Consider the following 17,599-nt stretch of genomic DNA (forward strand, 5'->3'; position numbering starts at 1 on the left):
TATTTTTAATTCTCTGTTTGGAATCCTTCCCCGTGGATGTTTGACTGATGAGTCCGCCTTACATACTAAGTCACCAACATTAGTCATAGGAGGATGGATTAAGTCATTAAACGCCACCCCATTAATGAGATTCGCCAAGGTGAATATACCTATTAACTTGTATTTGGTTTTTAGGCAAATCATTTGTCTAGGGAGTTTATGCTGCTTGGCTAATTTAACCCTTCTTCATTGACCACTTTAAGACAGATCAAACCTTAAATATGATGGCAGTCCAATTCTTCAAACACATGATTTTAGGCCACAAATTTAAAAAAATTCTGGATTTCATGGAGCAATAATGAATAATTTCCTGTGAGGTTCTAAGAATGTGTGTCTCTATTCAAGGTGTAATCCATGTATGCATCATGCTTTTACATGTTGCTGTATTTTAAGGTGGTAATCCATGTATACATTACATTATGGTTTCACATGTGTAATAGTTTGTGATAGCTGCAAAGTAGCAGCCATGTCATTGGATGATGTGGCCAAACTGGCTGACTCAATTGTCACTCTTTCTGATATTCCACGGTATCTGATTGCATACTTTTTTTCTTAGTACGCTTTTCTTTCGGCCAGTCTAAGCTTTATGGTTTAATATGGCCAAGTTGACTGAGCTTCGTCACCATCACTTAGTCGAAGCTGAGTTTGCATTCCACTTAGTTAGGCATCCCATGCTTAAATCCGCCGTAGAATATTGGAAGATCCACGTAAGAATGCCAATGTGGTTTTGCATTTTTTTGTAATCATCTTTTCTTGGAACCAATCCAATTCTGCCTCGTATTTGATATTTCTGTTTCCGCCAACCCAGTTGTCGATGGTGGCTAAGACTGTTGCATCAGCATATTTGCTCCCTTTAATAGTCTCTGGAAGCATCATGCTTTGTAGTGATTCTTTATTTTACTTGTAAATCCAAAAAGGGGGTTAAAGGGGTTATAGTTGTGTCACATTTTTGTGTACGTTGTAACCCTGTTCGTATGAATGGAGTATCTAGCTATGAAATGAGGTCTTGACTCAACTTTGCCTCTGTCTACGTTTAGTGTCATATATCTTTTGTTTATAGTTAGTGCGAAGCTCGAGAAAAAGAAAAAAAAAATTAAAAAAAGAAGGTTGTGGTAGATTGATAAAAATTTAGTCACTTTATTACGAATGAATCTACTACAAATACATGTTGAGATGTCTCCTATTAGAATGGGAGAAAAGAATGCACATAACTAACTTTGATTAACCTATTTAGGATTCATAGCCAACCTCAAAATTTTGGAACTATGGCTTGGTTGTTGATGTTAAAGTAGATTGACTTCAAAATTTCCCTTTTTTGGTTTGGTATAATAACTTTGATAGATAACGCAACATGTGGTGCTAGGAAGTGAAGACAAGCATTGGAGTCTTACTATTCTTTCCATACATAACAGATCCTTTTGGCCTTGTAGTACTAGTGAGTTGATTATACCTTGTTCAATTTATAAGTTGATAATATACCAAGAGAATACTGCCTAGGAATGTTCTCATCACAAGTAAGTGGCAAAAAGAAAAATCAGTTGGATTTGACAAGAAAAGAACAATGAATACTACAGTGATCTAAATTCCCTGAAAAACATAATTGTTTTCACTTTTTTATCTAAATTACCTACCCCACCACAAAAAAAAAAAAAAAAAAAAAAGGATACTATTAAAGTATTGTTGGTACATTTTAATATTAAAATAAATAAAATTAACAAATGGATATTTATCACGATAATAGATCTGCTGGATAAATGAGAAAAAAGAAAAGAAAAGAAGTTTCATGGGTTAATGAGGATTTATTAGGTTAGTAAAAAATCAATTTCCACATTAATAAGAAAATAGAGTAAGTATTAATATATACTTATGATATTGTTGGGCTTAAATGTCTTATCCATAAAATGGGCCTAACCCACAGGCATTGGGAGATATGAAGAGGTAGAGGTAAAATTTCTGCACATCAATCCAATCTTGTATTGATCAAATTATAAATTTGTTGTAATTTCTTTGATTTTCACCATCATATCTTTCATTGGGGCCTCACGAAATGGGTGATGATGGATCACCATCTCAAAAAGTAGGCATTCCACAAATGTCAAAATGAAATAAACAAATCATGTTTCCTAATATGCTGTTACTGTGTTTGTTTTCTTTTAGCTGCCATTGTGGGTTCTACTACCACCGAGATTGCTGCTTGCTACTATTATGAAAAAGCTTAGTGCCCACCTAAGTCACTTTGCATATATGAATTTCTAAGCCACACATTGGGCATTAAAATTTCCAAGCCAACTTGGTTATTCATGTCAACATTTATAATTTTTTTTTCTGGTTAATGACATAATTATCAACTAGGTATAATTCTTTAAGAGGAAAAGCATTCTGGCCACTTTATCCTAATTTTTATGAAAGCTTATTTGAAGAGGTTATATGGTACCCTTTTAGCCCTCTTTACTTATTTAAAGTTTCCTCTAAATCTTCCTTTAACAATGTTTTGTTTGCTCTGCAAAATCCTTTTAAAGCACCATGCAAAGGCCATGTTCAGTCACAAGCTTCCACTATAGATAAAGTAGGCCATTTTCATTGGCCCACATGGATCTAAGGATAACCTTCAAGGAAGCCTTTTATCATTTGAAATAATGGATAGAACTTTGGATAAATTATAACCAAGTTATTAATATGTTTACAGTCCACCAATTTTGTTAGCTATTCAAGTGAAAGTAAGTGCCTATGCGAATAAACAAAGCTGTATCATTTTGCTGAGAAAGTCAAAACAAATGATACAATATAACATCCCTACTATTACTACAAGGCAAAATCATGTCGATTAGTGCTCCATACTGTGCTATATAGCAAAGTGTGGTTGGTCTTCAAGGTGAAAAGGACCTGAGAAGGAAAAAAAATACTATATAACATACTGTGCAGATGATAATTTTCCTAAAAGGAAGTCTGCATTACTGTACTGGCCTTTTGCACCCATAATTAGACATCACAAAATGATGAAAGGAAGTTTAGGTGAAGAATAAGGACAAAACCAATGAGTCAGTTATCTTGGGTACTTGTTATATTTATGTTTGAAATTGACTTCATTTCAATGGAGTCGTCCACTAAAGCAATTTCACTTCTACATTGAAGATAAAAGTTCAATGATGTTTCTTATTTTTCTCTGTTTAATGATTGAAGTATTGAACATTTGTGTCTACACTTAGTGTTACGTATTTTGTTCATAGTCGGTCCCATGTCTAGAAAAAAAAAGAGGGTTGTAGCAACATTCACTATAGATAAATGGGACTGGGTGACCTTGACTAGCCTGTTGATCCATAATGGATCCAAAAATTTTAGGATTAAAGCTTGGAGGTATTGAAATTTTTATATTTAGCCATTTTAGTTTTTGTTACTGTCCAATAAATTCGAAATTCTAATACTGCTGATGACCATTTTAAACATGCTTCTTAAACAGCAAGTTCACTTTTGAAACCTCCCCCCTCCCCCTTTTCTACAGTTTCACATTTGCTTTGCCGACAGCATATGTTAGTGATTTCCTAAGGCTCCAAAAACATCACCATCTTGAGGATGCATACCCAATTAAGGGAAACAAAAAAGACTTTGCAAACATAAATTTTCCACAAACTTTTCATTAATGGTTGAGTACTTGAGTTGTCACGCATGTAAGGCTCACTCTAAGCATCTGGCACAAGAAAATTACAATCAAGAAGCTGCCACGTCGTGGAGTGGACAAGTTAACTTGTAAAATTTGTTGTCATCAAATAAGAAATCTGGAGTTCAAACCCAACCTACACAAAAAATAAATTAGTGTCTTAGTTTTAATGATAAAGAACAATCATCATAAAGCAGATATTCTAAGTTGAAAATCTATTGTATCTAAAAAATAAAGCTACCACATCATTTTTTCCCCCTTTACATTACATCACAATTCATAGTTGTAGTATTGCCTTAAGTGATGAATTTTTGTAATTATTGTGATTGGGGGCAATATTATTTTATTTGGGTTCATCACTGACACTTTTTTATTATTCTTCAATTATTTGTACTTTTTTTTTTATCACAACTGATCCTACCTTGCCCTTAACCATGGCAACATGGCACATGGGAAGCGTAACCCACTTTTTAACTTTGCACCAATACTGCACATGGGAAGTGTAAATCATTGAAATCTTTTCTAAAATGATTAGGTGGTTTAGTTCCACTCAAAAGTCTTGATTGTTTCAAAAATGCTCAACATATTTCTCATTCTTTGTCAAATCACTTCCACGAAAAGAATCCCATAAGATATCACATTTTCAAAGGGTCAAAACATTTTCAAGACTAGTTTTGGATCAATTTAAAATGCAATATATACAAAGACTAACTTAATAAGTTAGTAGTTTAGCAAAAAAAAAACTTAATAAGTTAGTATAAACTTTATACTTACACTTTGGAGCTTAAAGGAAATAAAGAATCATGCTCTTTTGAAAAAAGGTCATTGGGAGCAAACCATGGATTCATAGAATTCATCATAAGGTACAAACATGAGATCGGCTTTTCTCGTCCTTTACTCCCAGGCAACCATGCAGCAACACGTGTCCATCTTCTATAGCAGACTTGGTTTTGCAGACAAAGGTTTCCTAGGACTTATTACAATCATGGTAAGGTAGGAATTTTCTGTTGGCTACCACTACCAAGTTGATAAAATCCAAGCCCTTTGTTGTAACCTTTGCTTTCAACAAAAGTTTGAAAATATAAAATCGAGGTTATAAAGACTAGAATTTCGCTTCAATAGGCCCGAATATTTGAAACTTACCATACTGAGGAAACAAAAAAAGAAAAACATAAGTAGACACATCAAATTTTGGGTTGAAGCAGGCTCATATTTGTTTCTCGGTGAACTAGCCCAAAGGCCTTATGGGGAGAGAGTGTACATAAAAATTGTTGTAACTTGTAATCTAAGAAGCACGGATATAGGTATACATGATGACATGAGCAATTTTTTAAAATTAAAAATTATAACATAAAATGGTCGGTATGACACCAATATAATACGGGAACAACACAGATATGACACCTTAAATGAAGTGTCCATACTTCCTAGCTTCTAAGCTTAATATCTCATATAGTGGATTAATAGCCGCTTGTTCTTGTGGATGTTGGCACACTACTGAACCATGAAATCTTATTTTTCCCTTCCTTAATCTTGCTTATACAGAGTTTTCACAACATTTAGAAAATTAATTACCTTGTGTTCAGTTATCTGTCTTGGATTTTTTTTTATAAAAAAAAAAAAAAAAAAAAAATGTAACTTTGTATGATCTAGGCCTTGACAAATAGCCTCTCAAAAGCATATTAATCAACATTAATGGGATACCTAGTCAGAGATGAGAGAATGCCTAAACATTTACTATAATAAAAACTAGATTCCTATGTACAAACTAATAATATAAAGTCTTAGCTAGAGATGTTCACCAAACCGCACAAATCACACCAAAATCGCTCGTAAAATGACATAACCACACCGCATCATAAGTAACAATGCACTGCATTGTATCACATTGCATGGTGCAATGCAGTGTACGGTTTTATAATAAGAAAGCCGCACAAACCTCACTACACTGTACCCTCTCTATATATTAATATATTTATTTTTTTAATATTAAATATATTATTATTAGTTTAATAACCCTAGTTTTCAACAAAAAAACAAAAAACAAAAAAAAAAGCTTAATAACCCTAACAAGTGTTGATTAGAAAAATCAACCCAAAATAAAGAAAAATTAACTCAATAGTTTAAAACTTGGCCCAAAACAAATGGAAAAATCAGTTTTGTGCTAGGCAAGAAAAACCCAAAATTTAAAAAATATACTGGTTTCAAACTGTTCAAACTATATCGTATACACCGCACCGCACATGTGATCGCAAAAATAAGGTGAGATTCAGTGCGGTTATGGTTTTGGTTAAACTCTAAACCGCACCACACCATACATGTGACTATAAAAATGAGGTGTGGTGTGGTTATGATTTTGGCTAAACCACACAACAAAGTGCAGTGTCAAAAATAGCTCAAAATCGCACCACGAACACCCTAATCTTAGCATATTAAAGTAAGATGATAATGGTTAACAAGAAAACAAAAATAAATAACGTTTTACATAGTTGACAATTGTTAAACGAGAGGTCTGCATTGCGTTATTGGCCTTTTACACCCATAATTGGACATCACAAAATGGTGAAAGGAAGTATATGTGAAGAATAAGTACAAAATCTATGTGATTCTGCTATCTTGGGGAAGAAGTACTTGTTGTATACTTCTATTCATCATTGGATATTTGGAATTGACTTCATGGAGCCTCCCACTGATGCAATTTCACTTTTGTAGTGAAAATGAAAGTCCTCTCTGTTTAATGGTTGGAGTAATGAAATTTTGATATTTAGCCTTTGTATTTTGTTATTGTCCAATAAATTCAATATTTTCAATACTGTTTTGTCACTTTTGTCACTCCACTTAACAACTTTGTGCTTGCTTTAAATTTGACTATTTGATAACTTTACTTCCTCTCGTCTACCCATGCCGACAACAAAAAGTTGTTCCATAATGCATCATATTAATTATTCATTATTGATACAAATACTCATTCCTTGGAAAATGATTTGCGGACAAAATTTTTCCACTAGAATAATTTTGTGTAATTTGAAAAAAAAATTATATCCTTTTTAGATTTTTTTAACACAAAATAATGATTCTTAAAAGCATATTGATCAAAATAAGGGAACAATATCCTCAATTGCTACAAAATACTTAATAGTTTAGTTGGATCAAGGTATTTAAAAAGTAGGATCTGGATTTCAATTTTTAATTTAAGTAACTTGAATAAAGTATGAAATGACATTTTTTTTATTGATGAAATTTATTAATAGTTTTACGCTTTACCATTTGAAATAAATAGGTGAAAGATGTCATTTCAAATTCAGAATATTACATGTATTTTTACTTGATAAAAATCTCCGAAACTCAAATCATCATATATTGTTAAATTTCTATAAAGCAATTATACCAATAATTGCCTTTCAAATCCCTTGATTTATATAAAGCAATTTCTATATGTTCATTACACCTTATAAATAGCTGATACCACCTTCTTTAATTGCTGATGACATATCAACATCATCCTGATATCACTAAAAATTTTCTTCTAGATGCAAATAATTAAATAAATAAAATACTTTATTACAAAACATAGCTAATGTTGTCATGGCCATCAATTACACGATTACAACTGGAATTGTTGCACCATCTTATAATCTTCTGTTTAACTTTACAGGCACATTGGAAGACTTCCAAATCAAATGTCTTCATGAGGATGGAGGAAAATGCTAGAACTCAGAAATGACATTAGGTGTCCAGAGTGTTGAGAGGAAAATATTGGTGCCAAAGGCTTGCAAGATCTGTAGCACTTATGGTGTTGGGAAATTTAGTGTTGATTTTTGGTTATTACTATCTAATTTGTGAGTTGTAAAAATGGGTTGAAAACTGAAGATTATGTTCACAGTACAAGACTGCATACTTTGGTCAAGCAAAATCCAGAGCTCGGTAGAGCAAAAATGAAGTTCAAGTAGAAAGCCTGTTTGACTTCCCTCAAAATCTGGCGGGTGTTCCAGTGCAGAGATATGGCATGCTATCAGGTTTAAGCTTCCAAAGTTTGAGTGGTCTACGCTTGTCTAAATTTCAATGATAATTTCTAGACAAACTTCCATAATGTGGTTAGCACTCAAGAAAAGACTAACTACAAGAGAGAGACTGATTCAGTGGGATACTTGGGAGATGCTGAGATACAGTTTGTGTCTTCTTTTTTGAGTGCCCTTTCACTAGCAGACTTTGAAAAGAGGTCGTGAAGCTATGTCAGTGCAGTAGACCAGAAAAAAAAAAAAAAAAAGCTGGGAAGGGATTGTTAATTGAATGGGTTTAAAATATTGGAAAGGAACAAAATCTAGGGAATACCTTGTGTAAAATTGCTTTGGGGTAACAAACAATGTACCACTTATTATGGTCTCAAAGAAGTCTGTGACTATTCGTGGAGGGCAAACTAAGGCTAGAGTAGGGAGAGCATTATGCAGATCATAAAATGGGAATTCAGAGTTTTGATTGCTGGAAGAGAGAAGATTGAAAACTTTGTTTTGGATAGTACGCTTTGTTGCTGTTGAGGGATTTCTGTCTCTATACTTGAGTGGAAATATACAAGTAGTTTTGTAGTGTTATTGGGTTTTTCCTGATAGTTAGGAAGTGTACTTTGAGGTGCAGGGTGGCTTGTTGTCTTGAAGTGCCTACAGTAGTGTGTTCTGTTTTTTAAGTTGTATCTCTGATGTGTTTGGGTTTTTTTAATAAAAATTCTTACTTGGACATTAAAATATCCTAAAGCCAGTAGTGGTTTCAAATTAAATCTTAAATCCTACACTTTTAAGGAATATTTCAATTCACATCATAAACTCATTACATGTAATATCGTTAGTGGAAAACTACAATTTGTCAAGTAGAAGAACTTCAATTCGTCAAATTTTTATTATACATACAACTAAAATAAAATTATTAAAAAAAAAAAAAAAAAAAAACTCTCTAGAAAGCACTCCACCTTTCAATGTGAAATTCCCCCTCTACTTTTCAACATAGCTCTAAGCAAGACTGGAGGAAATAGTAATCAACAGGCAAATAACCAGTAAAAGCATTTTCAAGGCCCAGCCAGTAGTTCGTCCTTGCAAGTTACAACATAGATGAACCACTCATAATCAGTAAAAATTAGTAAAAACATTTCAACCCAGTGGCAGTTCATTCCATCTAGGACACAAAAAAACTATATATCAGAATTACTTATGGTGATAAGAATTACCTGTTTAAAGAACTATAAAGCTCTACAGGTCACAAGCACATATGCGATGTACCTCAACCACAATCTCATTTGTTACCTCAAAATAAAAATAAGCAATCACATTTGTATTAGTAATTTATTTTGGGGTACAATGTTACTATGAGTCGTGGATATGGTTAAAACGTTCCCACAGCCATTGTTCAGTAACAGTTGAAATATACTACAAAGGCTTGAGGCTTCAATCCAGTCAGTTGTCGCAATAATATGATAGCATAAAATCATGGTAAGTAAAACCACTCTTCATTTCTATTCACAAACTTGAAACATCTCAACATTTTACCCAATAACAACAATAATTTCGAATAAGATTGACTCAGCATATTAATACAAGTCACCAAAGTGTTGAAGTTTAGGCCAACTACCCCCCAACAGGACAGTGAGATTGGTAGCACCAAAGATTCCAAATTACATAAGGAAACCCAAACTTATTACAGGACTAACGTCTAGAGCTAGGACAGAAAAATGTAATTTAAAATAGAAAACCCCCTTATCAAAAGGGGAAAAAAGCTACATGAAAATATAAACAAGACGTGGCAAGGAAAGACTCCTCTGCGGAGTAGTATATACAGCTCTACGCGGTGACAAAGGCTTCTGCATCCAAAGGGATAACAGTATTGGGAAAATCAGTTCTCGGTCCAGCAAGGGAGTAATATGCAAGTATATGGGCTGGATGCTCAACTATCACGGTCTCCCCAAGAGCATTGGGAATGCTTCCTCGTCTAGCAGGAATTAACTCGATATTCCAGAATGGGCGAGCCATTGCCATAAGGTCGCTACCATTTGAAGATGCTCTATATCCTTGCACCCATAAATACCTCAGAGAAGTGAGTTGCAACACAGCATCAGCCAGTGCACGCTCACTGAAGATACAGCCCCTCATTTCTAGTTTTTGCAAGCTAGGACAGCCTTTAGCAAACTCCAAAAGCCCAGCATCAGTCTCTCCAACAGAACCAAGAAGCATCCATCTCACATTTTGGCTGTACTTCCCAATATAACTGAGACCCACATCAGTCAAGCCCCCAGGTCGGACATACAACGCAAACCTTCTAAGCTTTTCACAGCCCCTCAAAAGAGCTCGAACACCATTGTCAAGTGGCAAATCGGCTATCCTCTCTTCTCGGTCAAGCAGGACTAGGCGGAAATCACAAAGGTTTTTTGAGTAAGAGCCAATATATTCCAAAGAGGCATTTGTGATATCAGACACATAAACAGCCAAGTATTCCAGTTCTAGGCATCCCTGGGCCAAGGCAATCAATCCTCTTTGTGAAACTAAACCCTGTTCATCGTCCATTCCCTGCTCATCGGCACCTCGCTCAATCCTAAGCCTCTTTAGTCTCTTACAACTCTGAGCAAGAACTTCTAATCCTCTATCTCCAATAACATTCCTTGTCTGTATTTAAGAAAAACAGATTTAGAGATATATATATATATATAAGTTTCAATGCACTAAATACCCACTCCTTTGAGTAGAACCATTTTCTAGGATTTTTTTTTAAAGAAGTTACGTACAACCATTTTAAAGGATATGCATCTACATTTGGCATTTAGCATTGCCCTATAATTTCTATTTTTTTCCCTACAGTTTACATGCCAATTAACATGAAATAATTCAATTTGCGACATCACAAACAGGAAATAGTACACTTAAGTAAAATCCTAGGAATTTGATCTTTTAAAACCAAGGTCAATATAGTCATTATAGAGAATAAGTAATGGGGGATTCTAATGGAAGAAAAGGTTCTATAATAGTTGCAAATAATCCGGATAAGAAAAGCAGAAATGAAAGTCTTTTGAAATGTGGGTTCCAATTAGCAGAACGAGTAAAGTCTCTTGCCAACGAATAAGAAATTTGGGATTCAAACCCCTGTTTACACTAAAAACCAATTAGTGTCTTGGCTTGATGATGAGGAACAATCATCATGAAACGAACATCATAGGTTGAAATACTATTGCATCTATCAAAAAACAATTATAAAAAAATTTCAAAAAAAAAAAAATTGTTTCAAAATATCTACATATATAGTGCCTTAAAAATTTAGAAATATGATATAAGACAAAACTCTGACCAATGAAAAAAAAGTATACACGCACACATAATGATAAAAAATAAATAAATAAAAAAGGAGAAAAGATGAGAAGTGGTTTTATGGTTTTACCTCAAGAACTTCCAAGTTGGGGCACTTTTGAATTAACATACAATGGTCATCTGTGTCAAGGAGTGCATAGAGTAGATCCAACTTTTTGAGTTGGGATGCAAAAGGGAATACAATTGGAAATTCATTCTTCCCCATGTATGATAGACCCAAACGGCATAACTTTGGAGGTAATGACACAACTGAGTAATTTTCTGGTTGCTCATTGAAGGAACCCCCACAAAACTCTTCTAAAGCAGTTGCAATACGAAAGAAACCAAGGAGGTCCAAGATTTCTCTATCACTAATTTTCACAGAGATCAAGGAGCGGCAATTTCTAGCAATGAGTTCAAGGTCCTCAAATCTGACTTGGGTAAGATCCGTCATATAAAAATTTAAAGTTTCAAGAACAGTGTTGTTCAAAGCAAGCTCATGTAGCCAGTCGCCATCATTCTCAGAAATGAAGCTCTCCTCCAAAAACAAAGTTTTTAAATTCCTGAGAAAGCATATAAAGAATAATACATTAGTCATAATGACTACGGATCAGATCAGTGCTCCAGAATCAATAGCGTGTACCACTATGACAGCAAGCTGTGCTCACACATCCCCTGAGTGAAACGTAATAGTAGTAGCCCAAATAACAGGCATCATATACAGTCAACATATATATGAATGGTAGTGGGTGCAATCACATGATACATAAAAATGAGAACATAATTCTCAACTTAACAAAACTTATCTGAACTAATTTGCAACCACTGCATAAGTCATGTTTCTGCAAATCTAGAACATCTCACTAATGGATCAACATTTATATACTGCTATCTCATATCTTCCTCTCCTTTTTTCCTGGTGGGACAAGCTCATTGTGACTAATACAACATATTTCTAAAATCCATGGAAAAAAAAATAGAAGTGAAAACAAGAAACAAAGCACAAAGAAAACTTTCCAGGGTGTGAAATTCTCCAAGAAAAACAAAATTCTACCAAGGTTTAAGCAGCATTGCAATCCCAGGCAACGGCTAATTTTTATTTTGTGCATCCTGAGCAGCTTTTTTCCTAGCTTTAAATTTCTGTTTTCCTCTGTAGTACAGAAAGTTGCTTAAGAAAGATTATTGCAGAATGAGTAAATATAAATAGTGTACCAATACATATGTGAGGGTTGGTGTCCAAAGCTCTTCGGGAGTCCAACTATTCCCCTAAGGGTGTGTAGATCCCTTGCCCCACGTACATTAGGTAATTATAGGGAGGAATCCCTTGGAGGAAGTACCAAGATGCTGATTAGAGGTTTCAAAGCCAAGACCTCGTGGATATCATGAGGCCTTAGAAACCACTAGTCCAATCCCTTGGGGTAACAACATATGTGCAGCCTAACACTTCACAAACATATCCAAAAGACTAAAGCTTCTCTCTAAAGGTTTTTTTCAAAAGTAAAAATTCATTGATTAAATGAGAAAAGTGCTCCCCATGTAAAAAAAAAAAGAGGAGGGGGGGTGAGGGAATTTACTATTAAAACCCTATTATATGTATATTGTCAGAATAGGGATGAAATCGATATTTCATCTCCATTTCATTAAAGGAATAAGTGTTCCTCCAACTTCTGAGGGGAATGCTTACCTAGATGAGCATAGGGAACAAGATACAGAATCTGCAACTCTAACAAGTCATAAATTTCAAGATATAGAATCAAGCTAGTTGACTTTCAAAGACAAAGTAAATGTATAACTTACTTTCATCATTCAAGAGAGAATATATAGAAGCAGTTAATTAAAAGGAGAAACTTGGTATCATTGCACAATCTACCTTTTAAACTCACTTAAATCATTTTGTATATATGGTTGATGGTTCACAAACATTTGCTTGTCAAAAGCAATAGTTTTTATGTTTTCAGCCTACATTTGATGCATTTTGCAGTAGTAATTAATCTTGTATATTATCTCAGTGTTATCCAATGATTAGACTCTTTCAAGATGTTTGAATTTCTAAATTGAATATATTTTCATTGCCTTATTTTTTTTTTCCATTCTCTAGAATCTTGATTCATTGCTGATCACACCTATAACTCAATCCTGTCAAGCCTGAGTATTTCATTACCCATTTAAACATCCTGATTACTCATCAAGAAAACTTTCCATTGGTCATTCAAGTGGGAAAGGGAAAAAAATGGTAGTTTTGTCAATTGATCTCCATTATATAAAACCAAGTCAGTATTGCATTACCCTTTCCAAAACTTGATTGCCTTCAAAAGTGCTCAATCATACTCCCCAAAGTTTTCAAAACATAACTCAGAGATATGACAATAATTAGCGCAACTTCAACCCTCTGATTAGTGATTAATGAATTCATCGCAAAGTTCTAGGGATTTCACAACCTTTAGAATCTCGGCATTGTAGCCGTTGTTGTACACAAACCATAATTTCAAAAACCTTGCGGACTTTTAAGTTAGATGATTTGCAGGTTTAAAAGTTCAGAAGCTAAAGCATGAGGAGAGCCAACCTCAACTACCTGAGAAATCCTCAAAAGTAACATATAGACAGATCCAGATATATCCAACTATTGTTAATATACATGTTAACAAAACATTCTAGTATATTTTCACTTCCCAACTGTACTCAACTCATCTACTAGTGGTAAACTCAAACTATAACTGCCAACAAGCTTTCAGTTACAAACCTATGCATTACTAAAACAACTATATAGAGAAGAAGTCCACAAATGACTGAAAAATTGTATCAAAACTTTAATTCTTTTTATCACGCGTGCTAATTAATTCAAATTTCAATCAAACTACAACTTCCCGAAGAAGAAACAGAGACATTCTTCCCACTATAACACATGTAATCATCCGAATAGAGACATAATCATACTCAAATGGCCTGCAATTTAAGCTAATCATGGAAGACACCAACGATCATTTTGCTCGACATTCAAAAACAAAAACAAAAAAAATCGAAAACAGCATGTCAACTACAAGCCCTGCACTGTATCAATAACTCGCGATAAATGAAAAGATTTAAGTAAAAATTACTCGAGCAATACTAGCGAAGAACTTCAAGCCCTTGAAAATCATATTTAATCAAGAAATCTCAGTAAGTCAAAACTTAAAGCAACAAAATTTGTACGATCAATCTTTACTTAATAACAAGAAATTGAAAAAACAAAATAGAAATCACAGTAAGTCACACAATAAAGCAACAAAATTTATTGAGATAAATCTTCAGTTCAAAAACAAGTACAAAATCCGAATCCGAATCCAAATTCAACAGGAATAGAATCAATTCAAGCTTCAATTATCACAAAGAAAGTTTCAGATAAGAGGAACTACCTGCAAGATCGACCGATATGTAGAAGGCCATCGGTGGAGAAGCCAGAGCACTTGTCGAGCTTCAGCGCGAGGAGAACACGGCCGCGAGTGCGAGCGAGAAGTTCCAGATCCGAGTCTCGAACAATCATTCGGCGAAAGTGGAGCGCTTTCAAGCAATTGAAAGACTCGGCGATCTCTCTCACCCAGGGAGTGACGTAGCCGCCCCAATCTTCAGGTATGAGGTTGAACATGGCCGCTCTCGGCTTTCCTTTAAGCTTCAGAGATTCGAGGTGCCGAAAACGGCGCCGCAGCCGATCGGGACTCGTGGTGTAGCAGAGCGCGATCGTCACGTGCTTGCGCGTGAGCGCGTCGAGGTCGTACCACCTCTTGCAAACCAGAGACACCGCGTCTCGGTCTTTCGGGTCGTGAATATACGGCATCACACAGCCCAGAACCACGTCAGACATTCCGATGTTCATTCTGTTCAAGTTCCGATCCTCCATAACCGAAAAACAACAAAAACAAAATCGGCTTAAAAGTTAAAAATCAGTTAAAACAGCAACAAAACAAAAATATCGGATACCGAAACCGATATTCAGAGACCGAATCATTCCGTTATATCTGGAAACGACGAAACGTTTTTTGAAGAGAAACGCGGTTCGATGAAGATCCACTGGTGAGAGAGAACGATCGGAGAGGATGGACGGTGACGATCGACGGAGAAAGAAAATCGAACGGCGACGGTTGGAGAAAAAACAGTTAGTGGAGTGGTGGCTGAGTGATTGGATTGGATCAGACCCTAGTGAGGGGTCTATTGTGCGCCTCAAATAACAAAAGAAGAGAGAGAGAGAGAGAGAGAGAGTGTCTGTGTGTGTGGTTTTGTGAGTGTAAAAAACGAGAGGACTCACAGGGTAGGAGCAGAGGTTTTTAGAGAGAGAGAGAAAGAGGGAAAGAAAAATAATGAAAAGATAAAAGAGGAAACGACAAAAACATACTGGTGCAAACCAATCAAACGTCATTGTTGAGACAATGAAATTTTTTTTTTTTGGGTTGATGAATTATTGGGGAAAAAAAAAAAAATCGTGATGGGTGGTTGCAATGTGGCCAGCTTTCATTGCTTGGGTTGGATTTATGCTTTTATTCACTTTACTGCACCAGATGTTGTCTGGCTCTCTCTTACACTCTGCGATTGCTTTATATATTTTGGAGGGTTTTTTTTAACGGTAATTAAAACTTCTGATCACAAATTTTGATAAAAATGGAAACAGTAATTAAAAGTGGAAAGTATTTTTGTTTTTCTGTTTTTATGAGAGTTGAATTTTTGAAAGTTTGTCTTTTTTTTTTTTTTTTTTTTTGGCATCATTTGAAATGCCCTGGTTAGTGGGGAATTGCCCAAATAACTAGTTGCTTATCGACTCTTTTTTTTTTTTTTTAAGTGATGTTAGCAATGAGGTCAAATATGATAACTATATTACAGATATTAATTAAGATTCCAAAAACTTACATATTTATAACATTAATTAAGCTCTATTTCTATCACAGAAAATATAAGTACAATTTTTACAGGTATTTTAAATCCCTCACTTCCACCTTAAACTATTGAATTATTAAAAAAAATTGACTTAGCTACTTTGAACCCTTAAATGAGAAAAAAAGAGTGTTTTTTTGGTATGATTGACAAAAAGGAGGATTGAATTAGTACAAAAAGAAAAGAGTCAAAATATTAGTGACAGATTAACTGATTAAGGATGGAACTATTCAATGAGTAAAGAACTAGGATCTACGAAAAAATAGCTATTAGAAATCAAGTCAATCTTCTAGAATAAAACCTGATTTCTCTCACTCACTCTCTCTCTCTCTCCTCAAGTTTTCTAAATTTTGACCCTGAAAAGCAACATGAGACCTAAAAACGGTTTTACATGCAACTACCAAACCGGATACAAATGAAAGGATAATGAACGTGTTTTGTAGGCCACTAATTTTTTTTAAGATGATTCCTTGTAATCTGGCGTTTCTTTTATTTATATGTATTTATTTTATTTCCTTCAAAACCATCCACAAAATAAGCAAAACTTGTTCAGCTTTCTAAAAAGTTGCTAATACCATTCATGCTTTTCAATTTTGCTTTTCAAATGCACCTAAAAAAAAAAACAAAGAACTATGGTTGGGTTTGTACTATCTTCCTTAAAGTAATAATGTTTTTTTCCCCTTATTTTGGAAGATTTTCATTTATATTCTTAAATGAGATGGGTTAGAAAATGATACTAAGCAAAAAAGAGACAAAACATTTTTTTTTTTAGAGATAATTACAAGTTACAACATGCTACTAACTCCGTAACTCAAACCATTTCTCCCCTAGACTTCCAAGTACTTTATACATGAGAATGTGTCAATTCAACTACAAGACAAAACCTTGTAAACTCAAACTTGTGAGTTCAAAAATGCTAATCATTTACTTTGCCATTTATTTGTTTCAATTGTTTTCCAATAAATGTATTGCCAAATCAAGATAAAAGGGGGGGGGGGGGGTAAACCATCATTATATGGCTAATGTTACTAATTATGTCATATTTTGATTAATTCATACAAGTCTTCTCTCTCTCTCCACTATGAAGAGTCCATAATCCAATAACCTAATATGCTTTTCAATTTTGCTTTAAAGTAATTTTCATTTATATTATTGAATGAGATAAGATAGATTCATAGAACATGGTACTAAGGAAAAAAAGACAACCTTGTAAGCTCAAACTTGTGAGTTCAAAAATGCTAATCATTTAGTTTGCCATTTATTTGTTTCAATTGTTTTCCAATGAATGTATTGTCAAATCAAGATAAAAAAGGATAACTACCGCGCACCCTTGGTGCGATGGTCACTCCGCAAGTATAAATGCTTGTGGGGTGTCGGGGGGAAAATGTTAGGGTTTAAGTCTCCAAGAGGGAGCTTTACACACACATACACTTAAATTAGACTAGAGTAAAAATTCTATCTTGTATTAAAAAAAAAAAAAAAAAGATAAAAAGGATAAACCATCATTATATGGCTAATATTACTTTTTATTATTATTTTATATACAAGATAGAAATTATATTCTAACATAATCTAAATATATATGTGTGTAAAATTCTCTCTTAGAAACTTAAATCCTAATCCTTACCCTCCCAACCCCACAAGAATTTTGTAAAGTGACCATCACACCAAAACTGCACAGTAATTA

General features: G+C 34.3%; 1 protein-coding gene across 1 annotated transcript; it reads right to left on the minus strand.

The window, feature by feature from the left end:
- Positions 1–9,222: 9,222 nt before the first annotated feature.
- Positions 9,223–15,337, minus strand: LOC142638604 (coronatine-insensitive protein 1). Its single transcript, XM_075812649.1, has 3 exons — positions 14,406–15,337; positions 11,105–11,576; positions 9,223–10,338 (listed from the first exon to the last, which is right to left on the minus strand). Exons 1-3 carry the CDS (start codon positions 14,885–14,887, stop codon positions 9,520–9,522), a joined length of 1,773 nt encoding a protein of 590 aa, XP_075668764.1. The 5' UTR covers positions 14,888–15,337; the 3' UTR covers positions 9,223–9,519.
- Positions 15,338–17,599: the final 2,262 nt, after the last annotated feature.

This window comes from Castanea sativa, chromosome 6 (assembly GCF_040712315.1).
Source record: "Castanea sativa cultivar Marrone di Chiusa Pesio chromosome 6, ASM4071231v1".
Taxonomy (NCBI): Eukaryota; Viridiplantae; Streptophyta; class Magnoliopsida; order Fagales; family Fagaceae; genus Castanea; species Castanea sativa.

Bases quoted from the DNA above. Each gene is read 5' to 3' on its own strand.
- LOC142638604 (XM_075812649.1), bottom strand. From the start codon at position 14,887: ATGGAGGATCGGAACTTGAACAGAATGAACATCGGAATGTCTGACGTG. The intron at 11,577-14,405 runs GTAGTTCCTCTT...ATGCTTTCTCAG, and splicing joins CATATCGGTCGATCTTGCAG to GAATTTAAAAACTTTGTTTT. The intron at 10,339-11,104 runs GTAAAACCATAA...TCTTAAATACAG, and splicing joins CCAACTTGGAAGTTCTTGAG to ACAAGGAATGTTATTGGAGA.